Here is a 20,540-nt window from a genome sequence, read left to right as displayed (position 1 = left end):
GTTTTACCCCCAGCTATTTCTTCCCCCTACCCCAAACATGCATTTGAGTATGAAATAGTCATAAAAAATACCGCTTGAAGATAATGTTGCAAAAAGCTCTGAGAAGCTGAAGAAAAGAGTTGTTATAAAAGTCCGGGGCCGTACTAACCTCTGTGTATCATATAATACCTCACAAACTTGTTAAAATTCAATGTATTTATACAGGACTTTGTACTTTTCAGCATACTTTGATTATCTCATTACCCCCTAATGTGGCTGTAATGAGGTAGATGACTCTGGCATCGATGGGTTATTACACTGAGCTAGTAGAAAGTAATAAGCACAATAGAGAAATATAGAATGGTTACAGGAATTCAGAAAAGGGAAATGTTACTTGTGTGGCAGTGGGTGAGGAACAGAGCAGACTGAGCTTTGAAGAACTAGCAGCATTTATTGAGTGCTTACAATATGCCCACTATTGTGGTAGGCACTTTATGTGTTTTCTCATTTCAAGAGTTTGGGTATGTTGAGTGGTAGAAATGGACATTTCGAATCGTTATTTCAAATAGAAGGACTTTAAACAGGGAATTTGCTACAAAGATGTTGAAATACCTAGAAGAACAAAAGAAACAATTTGACCATAAATCCACTGCTGTCCAGTGGATTCCGATTTACAGATTAGAACTGCCGAATAAAGTTTCCAAGACCGTAATCTTTATGTAAGCAGACTATCACATTTTCTCCCACAGAGTGGCTGGCGGGTTCAAACCACCGACCTTTCAGTTAGCAGCCGTGTGCTTCACCACTGGGCCACCAGGACTCCTTAATTTGACCATAAGCCCCACATCATCATTCACAATTACATTCTCAATGCATAGCACAGTACCTGGCATGTGGCAAAAGTTATAATAAATAATTATTGAATCTATGATTACACTTGTAGTCCCTGGGTGGTGCAAACAATTCATGCACTCTGCTGCTAACCGAAAAGTTGGAAGTTTGAGTGTGTGTGTGTGCTGTCAAGTTGACTCTAACTCACACAGAGTACCTCGGAAGAAATGTCTGGTGTTCTACTTCTGAAAAATCAGCCATCAAAACCCTTTGGAGCACAGTTCTACTCTGACATACTTGCAGTTGCCATGAGTCAGAATCAACTCAACAGCAACTGTATATCATTACACTTTAGGGGTGAGATTCAGTCTGTAAACCTAGCTGAAGGCCACTAGTTCTGTTGAAAAACATCAGGATACCTGTATAACTCTAATAATTCAGTGGAGATGGATATGTAGTTTGACCTTTGGTAGAAAATCGTGTTCAAAGCCTTCTGTTCAAAATTGTCAATGGATAACACTTGAGTGTTCATCACGTAATAGGTATTATTCTAAGCACTTTTCTAAGTACTTAACGTGTATTAACCTAACCCTTATATAATTCTATGATAATGAGATCATCATTTTCCATTTTATAGATGACAATGAAATTGAGACAAAGACCTTTTAAGTTACATGTCTAAGATCACACAACAAGAAAACAGCCGAGCCAAGCTTCCACCCACACAGTCTGGCTCCAGAGTCTACGCTCTTAATCTCCACACTATATGTCTCTCCCTTGCTCAAGTGATGAAAGTTTAACCCTCATTTCTAGCTTTATTTCCCATTTTCCCTATTGTACTCTAGAGCAAAAACCAGCTAGCTGTTTCCTCTTCTTTCTGCGCCCACGACAAGACTATATTTTCCAGCTTTCCTTGTGGTTACTGTAGTCATGTGACTGAGTTCTAGCCAGTGGAATCTGAGCAGGAGTGATACACATTACTTCCTGGTCTGGCAAATTAATCCTCTCGCCTGTGAGGCTGCATGTTCTTTCTCTTTTTTTCAGTGTAAGGAAGGTGAGCACGGTGAACTTGAAGAAGAGTCATATACCAATCAGGAACATGTGTGTTAGAATTTAAGTGAACATGAGATAAATCTCTATCAATTTTATGCCATTATACATGACAGAGTCATTTTGTTACATCAGTTAGAGTTACCTTAACCAATATATACATGAATTGAGCTGATCTATTGTCCCTTGAACATGCCTCTGGCTTTTGCACACATATTTTTCTTTAGAATTCTCATTCTCTCCTAGTTACCCACATCCTAAATGTTATTCAAGGCCTAGACCAAGTCTAATCACCTTTAAGCAGCTTTCTTCCACTTCCATCAGCCACATTATCTCGTTCCCTTAGCTTCCTGTAGCACTTTGTTATCTGTATCTCCTGTAAGCCTCTATCATAGCTCCAATTCTATATACTTTGTTTTCCAATGAGATTGTGAGTTCCTCAGAGTCAAAGATCATGTTTTTATGCTTCTTGTGTGATTCTAAAGTATATAACATAGTGTTGTGCCCTTGGGAATTTTCAATAAATATTTGTAGGAGAAATGAATGTGTAAATGTATTAGGCTCAATAATGTCCATTTTCCTTTAAAAAAAAAAAAAGTTCCTTCATTGCTCAAGCAGGAAGGCATGTAAACTCTAATTTACTGGATTATTATTCTTTTCACCAATATATACATTCTAACACTTTTTGACAACTGCTTGGAGGAGACAGAAGGCATGCTTATCAAATTTCAGATGATACAAAACTGGAAGTAATAAATTACGCATAAGATGACAGAATCAAAACTAGACAAGTTGGAATGAAGCAGATAGTATTTAATAAGGATAACTCCAAAATTAGGTTTAAAAAAAATGAGATGCCCAATTTCAGCATGGAAATACAAGGCTAACACCAATTTGCAGGGACAAACTTTCAGGTTTTAATTGGCTGCTAGGTTGACATGAGCCCTGAATGGTACACAGGGCTCCGTCATAGTTAGGCTCAGGGCACTGGGTTGCAGTTGAAGTATTCAGGCTCCAACAAGACATAGGCATGACTGAGGTTGCTAGATGGAGGCAACTGGAGCTGGGATGAAGCCTCAGTGGGGATAAAGTCCACAGTAAAGGAGGGAATGAGGTCCCATATTTTAACCTGAGCAAGTTCAGCACGTGGGTTTACTTTCACCTGTAACATTGGTGGGAATCTCCAGTCTGAGGACACCATTAAGTAATTTCTGATGCTAGGCTGGTGCCAATAGGGCAGCCTGAGTTCCCTAAGAGTTTTGCCTCAGAAGTGGAACCTACTAAGTCTTAAAGATTTACTGTCTTACCTTTGGTTCTAATTCCCAGTGTCAAGGTCACTGTCCTTCACTTGTTGTGGTTAGTTGCTGTCAAGTTGATTCCAACTCATGGCACCCCTATTGTGTCAGAGTAGAACTGTGCTCCATCGGGTTTTCAAAGGATGATTTTTCAGAAGTAGATTGCCAGACCTTTCTTCTGAGGTGCCTCTCAGTGGACTCGAACCTCCAACCTTTAGGTTAGTAGTCCAGAACATTAGCCATTTGCATCACCCAGGGAATCCTGTCCTTCACTTCAGACCTCTCATTTTTGAAGCTGGGAAATGCCATGTCATCTGGGTAAATTCAAGTAACCTTTGGGGAAAAGGAGGCGAGAGAAGATAGATCGTATCATCTCTGGGCTGAGCTGGGACAGCTAGTCATTCCAGGATCCTGAGATACATATTCTCCTAGAAGCCAAATTTCTTTCTGGGATCAGAATACTGGCAGGAAGGCTTTGACCTAGACCTTGGCATTGGGCCACCAAAAAAGCTAATATACTCTTAGGCAGTGTTACTAGAAGTCTAGCATCTGGAACAAGGGTGCTGCTGTACTGGTGCTGGTCAGACCACACAGGAAGAATTATTTTCTTTCCGGAAACCATGATTTAAGAGGGATACAGGCAGACTGATGTGTATCAAAAGGAAGATGACCAGAATGTTGAAGGGACTAGAAACCAAATCATTACTTTTGGTGGTTCAAGTAAAAGGTCTGGAGGGGGTCAGTATGGGAGGGGGGTGTCAGGCAGAATAAATATCACAACTATCTTCAGATATGTGAATGCTGTCTCGTGAAAGAATGCAAGCATCTTAGGTTGTATCAGAAGGCAGAACTGGCACCAATGGGCTAAATTTACAGGGATTTAAGCTCAAAATGAAGAATTCTTTTAACCAATATAGCTCTTCGAAAGTGGAATAGACTTTGTGAGTTTTAAATGTTCAAGTAAAGATTGGGTAACTGTCATAGATGTTTTAGCTGGAATTCAAGAGGAAGTTAAATGAGGGGTTCTAAAGTCCCATTCAAATCTAATGTTCTGTGATTTCACCAATCTGTAAATTAGAAGTGTCCTACAGAACGGTGAGGAAAGAAGGTTATTACCTGAATTTTTTGGAGTTAGAACCTGGTTCTAAAAGAGGATTCCCCGCCCCCAAAAAAAAAGAGCAGAACCCATAGGTTATTTAGTCTGGGATATATGGGAGGGAAATACAGTCTAGTGCCATTATAGAAGGATGGCCACTCTAAGGGGTATGGAAAAACAAGTGTTCAACAAATACCACAGGACTTCCGTGGAGTCTCTGTATGGGAGTGAGGGGAAGGCCAAGGAGGGCAGAAACCCTTTTTCCCAACGACAAGGAGCTAACTGTGATGCTACAAGTTTGACACTGCGCAAGGTGAACACATATGGATTGTGGGGGAAACACACTTGCTCCTTGCTTGGGTCTTGGAGAGAACACGCCATAATCATTGTTCGTGAGACCTGATTGTCCTGGAAATACTGTGAGTTTCTTTGTGTCTCTTTCTCTCTACATATGTGTTCCCCCCCCTCGCCCCCCCCACCTCCAACCTCTCTCTCAGATGGAAAGAAGTATGTTCTTTTTCTAAATCTCAGGTCTCATGTGGGTTGAGAGGTCATTTTTAGAGAAAGCCCAGGTAAGGTGGACTTGAGTGCGAAGACAGATTCTCACACTAGGAACCCAGGGCATGATACCAAGTGCTGAACAACCCGGAACAAGAGAATGGGAGAGAGGAGGGAAAGGTCAAACTATTCACCCATAACAAAATCAGCTCATCCCTCCCCTCTTGACCAAAAAGAAGCCCTCCAGTAGCTCTGTCCAGATCATTGCCTCCTCGGCAAGCCGTGTTGGGGGCGACGTGAAGTGTGCACCTTGCAACGGAACACAGGTCCAGGTAGGGGTGACTTTTGGCCAAGGTCCCCTCACCTGCGCACTCCTCTTGACCTCATCGTTTTCTCAACCGTCTTCCCCAGCCCCTTTCCTCGCTCGGTCCTTCCCTTACAACTCCCACCTCGGTTGCCGCAAAAACCGGGAGCGCTGGAGTCGGCGCGCGGGATGCGCGCGGGCCGGCGCCGGAGCTCTGGGCATGCTCAGTCGCGCGGGCAGGGCTCCGGGCGCGAGCCGCGCTCCTTCGGCACCACATTCACCCGCTGCCAGGAGAAGCCGCCCGGTGCTTGGAGGCTCAGTGCGTTCTGCCCGCGGTAGGACCCTGCCGCCGCGCCCCGTGCCGCCACCTCGTCGCCTGCGGGAGTCATGGCAGGGCTCGGCCACCACGCCGCCTTCGGCCGGGCCACCCACGCCGTGGTGCGGGCGCTGCCCGAGTCCCTCGTCCAGCATGCGCTGAGGCGCGCCAAGGGCGAGGAGGTGGATTTCGCCCGTGCGGAGCGGCAGCACCAGCTCTACGTGGGTGTGCTGGGCAGCAAGCTGGGGCTGCAGGTGGTGGAGCTGCCGGCCGACGAGAGCCTCCCGGACTGCGTGTTCGTGGAGGACGTGGCCGTGGTATGCGAGGAGACGGCCCTTATCACCCGACCCGGGGCGCCGAGCCGGAGGAAGGAGGTAACTGTCCGCCCGCGAACGCGAGGGGCGCGGCCGGGGGCGCGCGCTGGGCCCTCCCCGCCGCCCTCGGCCGAGTTGCCCAGGGAATCGCGGAATTGGCACCCAGGCTAGTTCAAAACTTCCCATTTTGGGAAGCGGGTGAGAGGGAGAGTCAGAAGTTCATTGTTCACGCCTCCCGACTGTCTGTCGGCGCAGCTTGGGTGCCTTCGAGACGAACCGATTGAAGGTGCGGACTCGGGCAGGTGGGTGGGGTGGGGAATCCATCTCACAAGCATTTTTATTAGTAAAGATTAAACAACGCCAACAAACACATCACAACTCTGAGTGTTTCCCAGTAAGTGGGGACAGGAAGGCGTGCCGCCCTCAGCGGGCGGGCGGAGGCTGGGCGGGGGCTTCAGTCAGTGACACTGAAGCCCCCGAGTCCGGCCTGTTGCTCGGAGTAGTGCGGGCTGGATGAATAAACGGGGTGTCAGTGTTCACAGATCTGGGGGTGTTCCGACTTACTTTTTAGTAATGGCAGGTGAGTCCCGCAGAACGGGACTGGCAATTGAATGAATGTAAGGAGAGTGAGTGTTTTGTTGGTGAGCTGTGGTAAATGTGTGGATGAATGGACTCGGTTTAAAAAGCTGTACCTTAAGTGTGGAGTGTTGGGTTTGTGGGTGTGGGTGTTTGGTTAGAAATCATTCTTTCGCAAATTTCAGAATTTTTATTCTCTCTCTCTTCTTTTAATTGTTAGCAATTAAGAGAGCTTTTTGTGTTCTTGGGAGGGATATTGACTACTTTAAAATATTGCAGCTTGTGAAAATGGCTGTGATTGCTTTAAACACAGTGTAGGTTAGGCGGGAGACAAATAGAGTGAAATTGGATTTTAAAATGCCATCTGTCCTGGGATTCTTCTCATTGCCCATTGAGAGCCCAGGCTCAAGACTCCACGTTGCTACTGACATCCACTGGATGCAAGGAGCTGATGGTTTCCTTCATATCTGGAGATTTAGGGATTTTTTTAATTATTATTATTCACTTCACACTGGAAACACCTCATAGAGTTTATGATTGAAATTTGTTTATCCAACACATGCTGCAGTACTTGGCTGATGGAATCTTGTGTGGTCTTAAAGAATAAGCATATCCCATTTATTTCTCCATGAGATAATCACCATTTTTTCACCGTGCGTTAGCAGAAAAGCAAAAGAGTAACAGGTTTCATTCTCTTAGCCCTTTTAGTTCCTTTGCCATGCCTCTCCATCTTTGAATCCGTGAGGTAGGTGCTCCACTCTATTTTTTTTAAGTAATTTATTTTATTTTTGTTTTTGTTGAGAATATACACAGCAGATCATACACCAATTCAGCATTTTCTGCATGTACAATTCACTGACATTGATTATATTCTTCAGGTTGTGCAACCATTTTTACTTTTCTTTTTCTGAGTTGTTCCTCCATTAACATAAACTCACTGCCCCCTAAGTTTCCTATCTAATCTTTCCAGTTGCTTTTTGTCAATTTGATCCCATACGGAGAGATCCTAGAAGAGCTCAATGCTGAAGGCAAACATTCTTTACTAGTTAAGCTAAACTTCAGGGGATATTTTTGGTTTAAGGTTTAAAGATTATCTCGGGGCAGTAGTTTCAGGTAATCAACCAGCACAAAAGCTTCTAGAGTTAATAGAGGAATTTCGCAAAGTTGCAGGGTACAAGGTCAACAAACAAAAATCAGTTGGCCTTCTGTATACCAGCAATGAGAAATCTGAAAGGGAAATGATTCCATTTACAATAGCATCTAAGAGAATAAAATACCTAGGAGTTTAACTAGGCATGTGAAAGACATATACATTGAAAATTATAAAGCACTGCTGAAAGAGATTAAAGAAGACTTAAATAAATGGCAAGATGTTTGGGGTTCATGGATTGGAAGACTTAATATTGTTAAGATGTCAGTACTATCCAAAGCAGTCTATAGATTCAACACAATCCCAATCAACATTACAACACCCTTCTTTACCGAAATGGAAAAACCAGTTCTCAACTTTATATGGAATGGTAAGAGGCCCTGAATAGCTAAGGCAATGTTGAAAGAGAAGAACAAAGTAGGAGGACTCACACTTCCTGATTTTAAAACATATTATACAGCTACAGTAATTAAAATAGCCTGGTACTCAGCCCAGGTGCAAGAACTAGAGGGCAGGAGGGGACAGGAAAGCTGATAATAGGGAATTCAAGGTCGAGAAGGGAGAGTGTTGACATGTCGTGGGATTGTTAACCAGTATCATAAAACAATATGTGTACTACCTGTTTAATGAGAAGCTAGTTTGTTCTGTAAATCTTCATCTAAAGCACAATAAAAAAAAAAGAAAAAAAAAACCTGGTACTGGTATAACAATAGACACATAGACCAATGGAATAGAGTTTAGAGTTTAGAAATAAAACCACACATATGTAGTCAACTAATTTTTGACAAGGGTACTAAGTCCATTCAATGGAGAAAGAAGAGCTTCTTCAATAAATAGTGTTAGGAAATTGGATTTCCACATGCAGAAAACTGAAATAGGATATATGCCTCACACCACACACAAAAACAAATTCAAAGTGGATTAAAGACCTGAACGTGAAAACTGAAACCATAAAATTCTTAGAAGAAAATGCGGGGACAGACTGTCAGGCCTAGCTTTTAATAATAATAATAATAGTAAACCAAAGCCATTGCCAAGTCGATTCCGACTCATAGCAACCCTCTAGGACAAAGTAGAACTGCCCATAGGGTTTCCAAGGAGTGGCTGGTAGATTGGAACTGCAGACTTTTTGGTTAGCAGCTGTAGTTCTTTACCATTGCATCACCAGCGCTCTTAACTTTTAATAATGGATTATCTAATATAACAACAAAAGTACAAACAGCAAAAGACAAAATAAATGGTACCTCATGAAAATTAAAAAATTTTGTTCATCAAAAGATTTTACCAAAAAGGTGAAAAGACAAGCTACCAACTGGGAGAATACCTTTGGAAATCATATATCTAATAAGAATCTAATAACCAAAATATATATAAAACTTCAACAACTTAAAAACAAAAAGACACATAGACCCACTCTTATTTTAAACTGACAAAGAATGTAACCCCGTTTGAATACTTTCTATATGTTCTAGGTATAGAGCAGAGCTGTGGTTTGTACTTGTAAGAGTAAAATAGGTTTTAAGGTGGTACTTCCAAAATGGTACTTGTTTGATGAGGATAGTCCAGTTTCCTCTTAAGAGACTGTCACCATATTTATTTATCTACTTCATTTTATTCATATAACAAAATCTTGCAAATTTTTGGCTTTGCTGATAGTAAAGTGGGCAGCGATCTTTAACTCCCTGCCCAGATTTTGAGGCTTACATTTTAAATTGGCTACGTTCTTATATCAACCTGGTGGCCCACTGCCAGGAGTCTCATAGTGCAGTGGATAAAAACATCAGATTGGATCTCAGCACCACCACTTCCTAATTTTGTGACCCTGGGGAAGTATCTCTTACCTCAGTTTTCCCTCCTGTAAAATGACCATAATAATACCTATTTTGCAAAGCTGTTGTGATAAATTTATTAATCCATCTGAAATTATAAGGCAGGACATTTAATGAATGTTGATGTTTATTATTATTCATTTACAGTGGGTCATGGAAAATTTACTCCTTGGGTAGTAAGAAGTCCATTGTACATTGATGTAGTTACAGTGACAGTTTCTTTTCCCAGGGTGCAGGGGAGCTTTCTTCACACTTTAGTTTCTTCCTAATTGGCTGCGTGGCACTGCTTCCCAGCTTGGGTCGCCTCCTGATGTGTGGCCTTTCCCAAAAGCACCTTTGCTATTGCACATGATCTGGGTCACCAGGGTAACAGACCTTCCTGCCAGGGAGAAGAATATGGGCAGTCTCTGTAGGACTGGGTACTTCTGAAGAAGGCCATGCAGGACAACACTCTTTGATATCTCTCACAGCACCAGCTCAGTGCCTTGCTTGGTAGGTGATAATAAATGCTTGTTCAGTGACTGAATGAAATGCTAATTAGCTAATACAGACAATCTGGTACAGTGAAACCTGTGAGAGCCAGAACTCGATGGGATTGCCTTCTTTCTCCTGGTCTCCCAAGTTTTCCGCATTTGATAGGGTGCAGTCTTCTTACCGCTTTTCTGTCACTCATTTTAGTGAAAAATATTTTCGTTTTCCTTCTCTGACAGGTTTCTACCTTACACAGTTTCCGGCTTTCGGAACTGTAGTTAACCTCAAGGCCTGCCTTACATTGCTATATTGTTTTTTTCATGTGACACCTGCTTTCCTGTGAAATTCCACAACGGCCAAGGCATTATTTTAAAACTATTGTCACTGAACCCCTTGCCTCCAGTGCCCTCACTCTTCATTGCATTCTCCACACTGTAGCCAAGGTGGTCTTTTTAAAACTCAAATCTGATCATGTCTTTCCTCTCATTGAAGTTCTTGTTGGGCCCCCATTTTTCTTAGATAAACCGTATTGAACTGGGCTCTGCTTGCCCTTCGAGCTTCAGCTTCATCTCCAGCCACTAGAACACACCTAACCCCAGCCACCTCCCAACTCTAGGTACAAGCTGGGTTTTTTTTCACTCAAACTCACCATGTTATTGCTTTTCTGGGCCTTAGTATGCATTTCTCCTTTGCCTGGGACATTTTCCCTCAGTCCCTCCTCCTCCCTTTTACTTAGCAGTTCCTATTTATGCTTGATTCTCAGTTTCCTATTATCATTAATATTAATACTAATATTTATTGGGTGCTTGCCATTTGCCAGACAATGTGCCAGATTCATGACGTGTATTTAATTTAATCCTGATATCAACCCTTTGAGCTTGATACTGTACAGTACCATTATTCCTTATATTATTCCTTATATATATATTCATTATAGTCGAAGACACTAAAGCTTAGAGAGATTAAGTAAAATTGACCAAGATTGGAGAATTGGTTAGCCGTGGATCTAGGATTTGAACTCAGGTGTGCAGGACTCCAAAGCCCAACCACTGATAGTAGACATCACTTTCCCAAATATGGGATTAGTTCTTCTTTTATGAGCTCCTATAACGCCCTGCATTTCCTTGTGTGGTATTTATCATGCCATATGATAATTGCCTGCATACCTTCCTGTATCCCCTACTACTGTAGAAACGTGAGAGCAGGGATCCTGTCTGCATTGTTCAACACTTTATTCCCAGGGCCTTGTGTGTAATAATTATTCAGCAAGTATTTTGTTGAACAAATCTCCCCGTGATTGTATTTCTGCCTCCTTATGACATATTGGGTATTTTGCATGCCTTCCCAGTAAGTAGAGTCCCAAAAGTTTAATTATAAGTATAGGTGGTTTATAACTTTCTCCGGTTGTTGTTGTTGCTTTTGAATTTTCTTCTTCTTCCTCTTTTTTTTTTTTTTTTACAAAATCCTGAGAAGTTCATTCTTAATCAAAACATCATGTTATGTTTAATGATTTTTCTTTCTTGGAAGGACTGAGAGCTGAACTCAAGACAGTGCCTCTTCCATGAAGTCTCAGTGTTCATTACAATGGCATCTCCAAAGATTAATAAAACAGACCATGTCTACCAGAAACTCAATTTCTAATTAAAGAAACTGTATATATAGAATGTCCACAAATAATATTAATAGTCTAATAACTGTCTTCAAAAATATAAGTATTTTTAATGCATTTAATACTTTGAAGATAAATTAGCCTTGAGAAGCCTGTCACATTTTAAATGAATCCAGCGTACATTTTAGAACAAAAAAAGGTAAACTTAGTGTTGCTTTCTAAATGTCAAAGTCCTGTAAGCAAATATTGAAGAACTGAAGTAGGACAAATGTGAGGATTTTTTTTAATTTAATTTTTTGTATAACTCATACGTACCTGTAGTACCAAATTCAAAAAGTACAAGAGGTATACAGCAAAAGTCAGTCTCTTTTACCTTTGTACCCTGGCTACCCAGTCCCCTCCTTAAGCATTTTCTTGAGTTTTCTTTTCAAAAGGTTCTTAGTGCCTAGTAAATGATCAGCTGACAAAGCTTACTCAAGCAAAATTGTGAAATATATTCTGTGCCCTTTAGCCCCTCTTTCAGAGCCTTTCCCAGGTACCGAGTATTAATATGTGGGATATTCTGTCTAGGAGGAAAACCATACAAACACATTTACACAAAGGTAATAATGGCTTTAATTATCCTTTCCTGGAGCATTTGCATTTTGGGGGACTGCTTTAGGAAGAAGGCAGTGCTAAGCACAAGGTAATAAATCCTCAAGGTAGAATTAAGAACAGGGGCATAAATGGAGGAAGTGAGCAATATATATTTGGGTAGAAGTGCCCCCAATTAACTATTAGGATCTATGTATTTTGTTCCTGGGTTTATTACTTGGTTAGAAAAGAAAAAGAGATAATAATAGTTATGTTGACCCTGAAGTCAAGGTGAACATCAAGATCATGTCTAATGACAGTAGCGAACACGTGCCAAGTTTATGTATTTATATGTGTGTGTGTGCACGCGTGCATGTGCTCTTTATACATTGTCATAATTAATACTCCCAAGAATCCAAAAAAATGGTGTTATTATTAGCCTGTTTAAAAGATAAGGAAACTAAGGCCCAGGTAACAGGTTAAGTAACTTGTCCAAACCCACATAGCTAATAAGTGGCAGAACTGAGGTATTCATGAAAATATCAGGTCATTTTTGCTTGAAGTGATTGCTGCCAGTTTTGGTTAATCATAACAGAATATTAAATCAATACAAAATACCTGAATCCCATTTCACACACTAATAATATACAGTCCAACTTGGACATTAACTAAGTATAGTTAGCCCTCTGTATCCGTGGGTTCTGCATCCGTGAATTCAACCAACTTTGAAACAAAAATATTCGAGAAAAAAAAAAAGAAAGTTCCTAAAAACAAAACTTGAATTTGTCATGTGCCGAGCACTATACTGAATCCACGAAAATGAAGTGATGTGTAGGCATACCCTGCTGTAGCCTCCCACCATTTCACATATCCTCAGTCTCTTGCCAGCACTCCTTGTTTGAGCATTGTTTGCCTCGCGTCTTGTCATTGTTACCTAAATAGTACAGTACTATATAACAACTATTTACATAGCATTTGCATTGTATTAGGTATTATAAGTAATCTAGAGATAATTTAAAATATATAGGAGGATGTGCTTAGGTTATATGCAGATACTCTGCTGTGGTATGTAAGGGACTTGAGCATCCTTGGATTTTGGTATGGGGGGTACTGAGAGACAACTGTAAATCATTTTACTTCTCATCTCTCATAAATGAGAGTAGATCATTTTTGTTTTAGTAATAATAATAATAATTCAGTCATTCACATGAATCCCCTAAATTGCTAGGCACAATCTGTGCAAGATAAGTAGACATAGTTGTGTCTTATTTACCAGCAGAGTATATGATTGTTTTCTTAAATGCACATATTTCCCCAAACTTAACTTCAGGTGAGAAAACTGCCCTAAACTATAATTAGAAATTACTCTAACTTTTACCAAGATGGAAAGAGAACACGCTGGAGGCTCTTCATATGGCAGAAGATTAACGGTTCTTGATAAATCGTCACCTCCAACTGCTTAGAACAACTGCTCCTTTTCAGAATGTTTCTTTTTTGACTCTTCTACATGGCCTTGGCAATAAACCTTTGGAAAGTGATATGTTTCAAAGTCTGGGATGTATCCAACAATGTAATCTGTTCTCATGCAGTTGATCTTGAAAGCCTTGGCAATAAAGAATAAAACTCTAAGTAGGGAGTGACTTCTGTCAGATACTATTAGCTGAAAATGTGTTTTCTGCAGAGATTCTGAGAATCATTAAAGAATCATTAGAAGACTAAAAAGGCAGGGATACATCCCTTGTAATTCAGATATGCTGGGAAATTGCTTTTGTGTGTATCTGAATTCTTACTGAGCTCAGATTTCTTCAAAATTAGTTTGATTACAGTAATGGTAGGAATCCATCCGTTATCATAAACCACAACCACAGAGAAATCTACTTAAGACTTTTGAACAAACAAATTTGCGTTCGCATCATAAGTAAATTATTCATGTCCTCTTATGAGCCTCAATATAAATTTGGAGATGCATGTTTAAAAAATGAGTGCTGGTTATCATTCACTTCATGAGCCTTTGCTATTAAAATTGGTAACCATTTCAGAAAGCCTGTTTGCTTTTTGATTTGAGATCTGGATGTCTGGTAGTGTTTATCCCCCTTATCCAGGGGGTGTCATAATCAAAGATAAAATAATTAAAGCCTTAATTTAAAAAAAAAAGGTTTCATTTATATCTTATATAGAACACCGTGCCTTGTGCATACCAGGTGATCAATAAATATTTATTTACCATAACTAAATCTCCCGATGTTCCATCAGAATGCCCACGTGATTTTTGACGTTAGCTTCCATTGCTTTCCCTAAACTAATACTAGGAATTAAATTTGTCAGCGTCCTTAAGCTCATTTTATAAACAGGCATTTTTCATTTGAATGGACAAGCAGGAGTAATCTCCAACACAAATCCCATATAAAAATGTGTGTGTATAGTGCCATCCTAGTTCACTCCATCTTTGTCAAATAATTTAATAATGTGCATTGTCTTCCTGGAGCTGAGTGCTGAAGAAGTAGAAACATCATATAGAAAGGAATAAATCACCAGACTCCAGATTCTTTTTTCTAATATCTAGATTATCCTAGCAAGTATGACAAGAGAAATAGGCACAGCAGAATGGAAAAGATAAAAGTGTAACTTATTATAGGGTTGGCTTAATTGTTGCCCAACAAATCAGTGTGGGCAAGGACCTGACTAGTTTAGGTTAGCAAATCAAAGGGAACACAACTTTTAAGCTCCTTTTACAGCTGGAGGGCCTTGTAAGGGTAAGTTGTCATTCCATTGAAAATGTATGCATCAATATTTTGCTTGATTTGACTGTGTATAAGTAAATAAACCATTGCCTTCCTTAAAAATATTTTTGCCTTGATTCCTTTGTTCTTATTTCATTTAATAAATGCTAAAGTTTTCTACTTTGCTTATGGCAAGAATTATGAATGCCCAGATTGCATTAAAAATACAATCCCCGGGAAAATACAGTATTCTTCTGGGTTTCAGGAGACACAGTTTTTTATATTTTCAGTGATGCTAAGATAACATTCTTTCCAGCTTGGAAAGAATGTACTTTCCTTTTGGAGCTCACGTTGCATTGGGGTGGGCAGTTGAGGAATAAGAAGATGGGAAATTGGTAGGGAGGTGATAACTTTTATTTCTGAGATGTGATTGGGGTTTGATGAATAACAAATGTTGGATTTTATTCACCCCAAAACATTATACTGGTTCTGCTAATTAACCAACCATATAAACTCATGCCTTGCTAATGATAATCCATTATGAAATGAAGTTGAATTTTCTAAATCTATTTCAAAGTCTCTGCTTATTCAACCATTTATAGTACATTTGATAAGTGATTTTTCTTATAGAAAACTTTAAAGCCATTGAAGTAGCATAAGATCCCTAAATAAAACCTGTTGCCATCAAGTTGATTCCACCTCATAGCAATCCTATAGGACAGAGTACAGCTGCCCTGTAGGGTTTCCAGGGAGCGGCTGATGGATTCAAACTGCCGACCTTTTGGTTAGCAACCGAGCTCTTAACCACTGCACCAACCAGGGATCCCTAGACCCACATAATCTCTATAGTCCCACATCACTTTCATCAGTTATCTGCCAGTTGATGTTTCTGTGGTAAATGTGAATCAGTTGCCTAGAGAAACGGAGAGCACGTGGTTATGAGGTATGTGCTTTAAGTTGAGTTTTCTCTTACAACTAAAAGTCTTGACATGGCAGTTGTTTCTCTTAAATTTTGTAACGTGTATGCTGATTTCCGTTCTTGATAGTAGAATTTAAATTTTGTTTTCCAAATTTTGAGTTTTGTCTTTTAAAACTGCGTAAAATTATTTTTCTGAGTAGAGACAAAAGTTACTCATTTAAATATAGCCTTTTTGTAATTAGCTATATACAAATCATGCTTGTTAACACAGTAGGATGTAGATAGAATAATTTTTTTAAAACTTGGAGATATGCTTATGGTAAACTTAGACATTTTTAGCCTGAAATGGTCCAGAAAGCTGAAACTCGTGAATTAAATAATATTGGTGCCATTACAAGATGATACTAGAAGAAGAACACATTCATTTTGTTCTTTGACTCATATGGGAACCATCCTCTCAGGAAAAAAGAATAATATAACTACTCTTTGGCTTTGGGTCATATTTGAAGTATTTGTATATAATCTTATTTTCCAATTGGAGAGTTTTGTTTGGGGAAACTTAAATCTAGTATTTTGTTTTGAGGTACCCAGACCGTTTGCTCTTGGTTTTGGTATTCTAATTTTTCTTAGTCTTCGACTAGGGCCCCTGGTTTGCCGGTTCCCCTTTCCTCTGATAGGTACAGCACTGGGAAGTAGAGGGGCCCCTAGTCATCTTGATATCTTCATTTTTCTCTATGCTACTCTCAAACTAAACATCTCTGATGACCAAGGGCTTTAGGCCTCCCCTAATCTCAGTGCCTCCCTAACCAAAAACCAAACCAAACCTACTGCCGTCGAGTCGATTCCTACTCATAGTGACCCTACAGGACAGAGTAGAACTGCCCCATAGGATGTCTGAGGCTGTAAATCTTTACGAAAATAGACTGCCACATCTTTCTCCCAATCAGTGCTTGCCTAAACCACCCCAGATACGTAAGCAGTTTAACTACAAGTAGAGAACAACTTCAAGATGAGACTCGTTGCAGTTTTTTTTTTCCCACAAATTGCTGCTCTCCACTCACAAGTGGGTCATGAAGTCAGTTTAGTAGGTCATGAAGTCAGTTTAGTGGGTCGTAACTGGATCTTTTACCTTTATTGTAACAGAGTCAATAGAAAATACCAAAATGAAAGCTAGAAATAGAAATACCATATGATCCAGCAATCCTACTCCTAGGAATATATCCTAGAGAAATAAGAGCTGTCACATGAATAGACATATGCACACCCATATTCATTGCAGTACTGTTCACAATAGCAAAAAGATGGAAACAACCTAGATGCCCATCAACAGATGAGTGGATACACAGACTATGGTACATACACACAATGGAGTACTATGCAACGAGAAAGAACAACAATGAATCTGTGAAGCATCTCATAACATGGATGAAACTGGAGGACATTATGCTGAGTGAAATAAGTCAATCAAAAGGACAAATATTGTATGAGACCTCTACTGTAAAAACTCATGAAAAGGTTTACACACAAAAAGTAACAAACTTTGTTGGTTACAAGGGTGGGAGGGGTGGGGGGAATACTAAATAGACAATAGATAAGTGGTAACTTTGGTGAAGGGTAGGACGGTACACAATACTGGGGAAGCCAGTACAACTTGTACGAGGAAAGGTCATGGAAGCTCCACAGACACATCTAAACTCCCTGAGGGACTGAATTGCTGGGTGGAAGGCTGTGGGGACCATGGTCTCGGGGAATAGCTCAGTTGGCATAACAGTTTATAAAGACAGTGTTCTGCATTTTACCTTGGTGAGTAGTGCCTGGGGTCTTAAAAGCCTGTCAGCAGCCATCTAAGATACTACACTGGTCTCACCCCTTTGGGAGCAAGGGAGAATGAAGAGAACAGGATACAAGCAAAAGATTAGTCCATAGGACTAATGGACCACGACTACCAAGGCCTCCACCAGACTGAGTCCAGTACAGCTAGATGGTGCCCGGCTATCACCACTGACTGCTCTGACCAGGATCACAACAGAAGGTCCTGGACAAAGCTGGAGAAGGATGTAGAACAAAATTCTAACACACACAAATAAGACCAGATTTACTGGTCTGACAGAGACTGGAGAAACCCCAGGAGTATGGCCCCCGGACACCCTTTTAGCTCAGTGGTAAAGTCACTTCCAAGGTTCACCGTTCAGCCGGGGATTGGACATACCCATGAAACAAAATGGGACTAATGAGGCACAGCAGTCCAGGGACAAGGACTAGAAGGCAAGAGGGGACAGGAAAGCTGGTGGTACGGAACCCAAGGTTGAGAAAGGACAGTGTTGACATGTCATGGTGTTGTTAACCATTGTCATAGGGCAATATGTGTACTAACTGTTTAATGAGAAACTATTCTGTAAACCTTCATCAAAAGTACCAAAAAAAAAAGAATTATGTGAGATCAGATTGACAACAGCAACTCAAAAGGTTTGATGGGAAGCCTAGGGGGCAGTGAGTTGAAGATAATGGTAATGGAATAATTTGGAAAAGGATAGTGAGAATAGCAGCACAACTGGAAGAACGTAATCGATGTCACTGAATTGTACATGTAGAAATTTTTGAAATGGTGTTATCTTTGGCTATGTATATTTTCACCAAAAAAGAAAAAAGGTCCTCCAAGGTCAAAGAAGGAGAGTGTTGACATGTTGTGGGGTTGTTAACCAGTGTCATGAAACAATATGCTTACTGACTGTGTAATGAGAAACTATTTGTTCTGTAAACCTTCACCTAAAGTACAATAAAAAAATTTTTTTTAAAAAGAAAATATCAAAATGTACTGCAGCCTAGTAAAAGTAAGTATTGTATCATGAAACTCATTTCATATATATGTGTGTGTGTACTGACTACGTGTATAAGATATATTTCTGGATCATGGTTAAAAAAAAATGTGAAAATCCACTGCACCCCCTTTCAACCAAATGGTACTACTTAGCCTCTTTATAGAAATTCTAGAGGGCGAGGCTATTGGCCAGTTGAGTTCTGGGAATCATGGCCAAAATCTCAAAATTGTTTCTGTATGCATATCAAGTCACATTTGATTTTCACATATCTGAATGGACCCCTGTCTGCTCAGCAAGCTGGTATTGGGTCCCTGATTCTCTCTGTCTTGGTGGATGTGATTAGCGGACATGAGAAGGAGGAAGATTGTGAACTTCACCATTTGCTAAATGCTAATTTTACCTCACCTTTGGTGACATATTCCAAACCAGTTAAGGAAAGGTTACATTGATTAAGATGGGAACGCATAGTTTTCCATCTGAGCTTGCATCTTTTGGATTTTTTTTTTTTGAGACTAGGTTTGGCAGCAGCGCACCTTAATCCTTTGTCCTGAAAGGGTTGCACTCCTGCAGCTCCCTCCTGGCAGAGTCCAGGTGGAGGTGAGTGCTGCACTGTCACGGGGAAGTCTCAGGCCCAGTGTCAGGATTTGGCCTTGGACACTCTTGGAATAGGGATAGAAATTCAGAATAGAGAACCCCGAACCAAAAAACCAAACCCGTTGCTGTCGAGTCGATTCCGACTCATAGTGACCCTATAGGACAGTAGAGTTTCTAAGGAGCGCCTGGTGGATTTGAACTGCCGACCCTTTGGTTAACAGCTGTAGCACTTAACCACTATGCCACCAGCGTTTCCCAGAGAACCCCAGGATGTGACAAAACAAAGAATGTGCTGAAACATAATTTTCTTGTCATTAGATCACTGTCTACAGGCCTAGAAGGGATGTGAAAAGTCACGGGTTTCACTGCCTTTCCTTTACACTTCTTTAACACTTTAACAGTTGCCGTCGAGTCAACTCTGACTTACGGTGACACTGTGTTCCATAGGATTTTCAGTAGCTGATTTTTCAGAAGTAGATCACCAGGCCTTTCTTCCAGGTGCCTCTGGGTGGACTCAAACCTCCAACCTTCCAGTTAACAGCCAGGCACCTTAACCGTTTGCAGCACCCCGGGACTCCTCTGCAATACTAGGTAAGGAGGAATGTAGCCTTTAAGTAAGAATCCCCAAAGGAAAGTTAATTTTCTTCCCCAAGTAACCTCTTTCAGTAATATTTGTTGGTAATGGTGTCCATCAAGTATAAGACATTTAGACTGATTGGAGTTCATTCTGAGAAGGTGTATTTGGACATTTATTGATGAATTGGTCTGTGATTACAGGGAAAGAGAGCATTTAATATTCAGTTCTAACTCCCTTTTTTCCGTAGCTGAGCAGCATACTACTAAGACTGTTGTGTATTCCCTCACTCATGCTCTTTTGCCCCCTCCCTCCATGAGTGCTTTGAAAATTTTGATAAGAGACATTAATGATAGAGACAAACATTGTGTGGTTATGACTGGAGAAATTGTGTGTTTGCAGGAAAAGCACTTGGAATCGTGCATCTTGGACCTGTAATTACACAGGTAGCGTGATTGTCATGTTTGTGCCTGTATTTTTTCTTTGTGAGCACTGAACTGGATAACTGAAGCCTCTGAGTGGTTTGCAAGAAAATTGAGGATTAATATTGCTTCGAAACTGGGCCCCCGACAGATGCTTCTTGGTGAGGGAGTGAAGCAATAGGGATTTAAGTTAGAACATGTTCTCGAAAGTGAATGCAGAAAAACATACAAGGTATAGCCCACTAGCCTCAGCGCAGCTGAGGGCTCAATTATGATTCGGTACACGCACCCGAAACACTTCACCTGCCCTGATGTCAGCCTAATGACTGGAAATTCTGCAAATATAACAGCTACTGCTTCTTGGCCTGTTTTAAACACACACACATACATACACTACACGCACACACTCACTGTTTATACACATTCCTAATTGGGTTTGGATGAAATCAGTTTTGTTATACTGCCTTGTTTGTGAATACTTGGTAGTAGTGTATGCCATCAAAAATGCCTAGAGGAGGGATTCTTGAGTTGATTATATTATTTTGGACCTCTACCCTATATATATATATATATATATATATATATATATATATATATATAT

The 20,540-nt window shown here is 40.5% G+C and overlaps 1 protein-coding gene across 1 annotated transcript in view; it reads left to right on the top strand.

The window, feature by feature from the left end:
- The first annotated feature begins 5,321 nt into the window (after positions 1 to 5,321).
- The window catches only part of DDAH1 (dimethylarginine dimethylaminohydrolase 1), a 170,457-nt gene continuing 155,238 nt past the window's right edge, over positions 5,322 to 20,540 (top strand). The window contains exon 1 of the mRNA XM_004369117.2: positions 5,322 to 5,743. Coding sequence (XP_004369174.1) covers positions 5,441 to 5,743 — 303 coding nt within the window. The 5' untranslated portion in view covers positions 5,322 to 5,440. The remainder of the gene's footprint in view (positions 5,744 to 20,540) is intronic.

Source organism: Trichechus manatus, unplaced genomic scaffold (genome assembly GCF_000243295.1).
Source record: "Trichechus manatus latirostris isolate Lorelei unplaced genomic scaffold, TriManLat1.0 scaffold00003, whole genome shotgun sequence".
Classification (NCBI taxonomy): Eukaryota; Metazoa; Chordata; class Mammalia; order Sirenia; family Trichechidae; genus Trichechus; species Trichechus manatus.
Note: the sequence above shows the minus strand (reverse complement) of the source record. Positions and strands in the feature narration are given on the sequence as shown.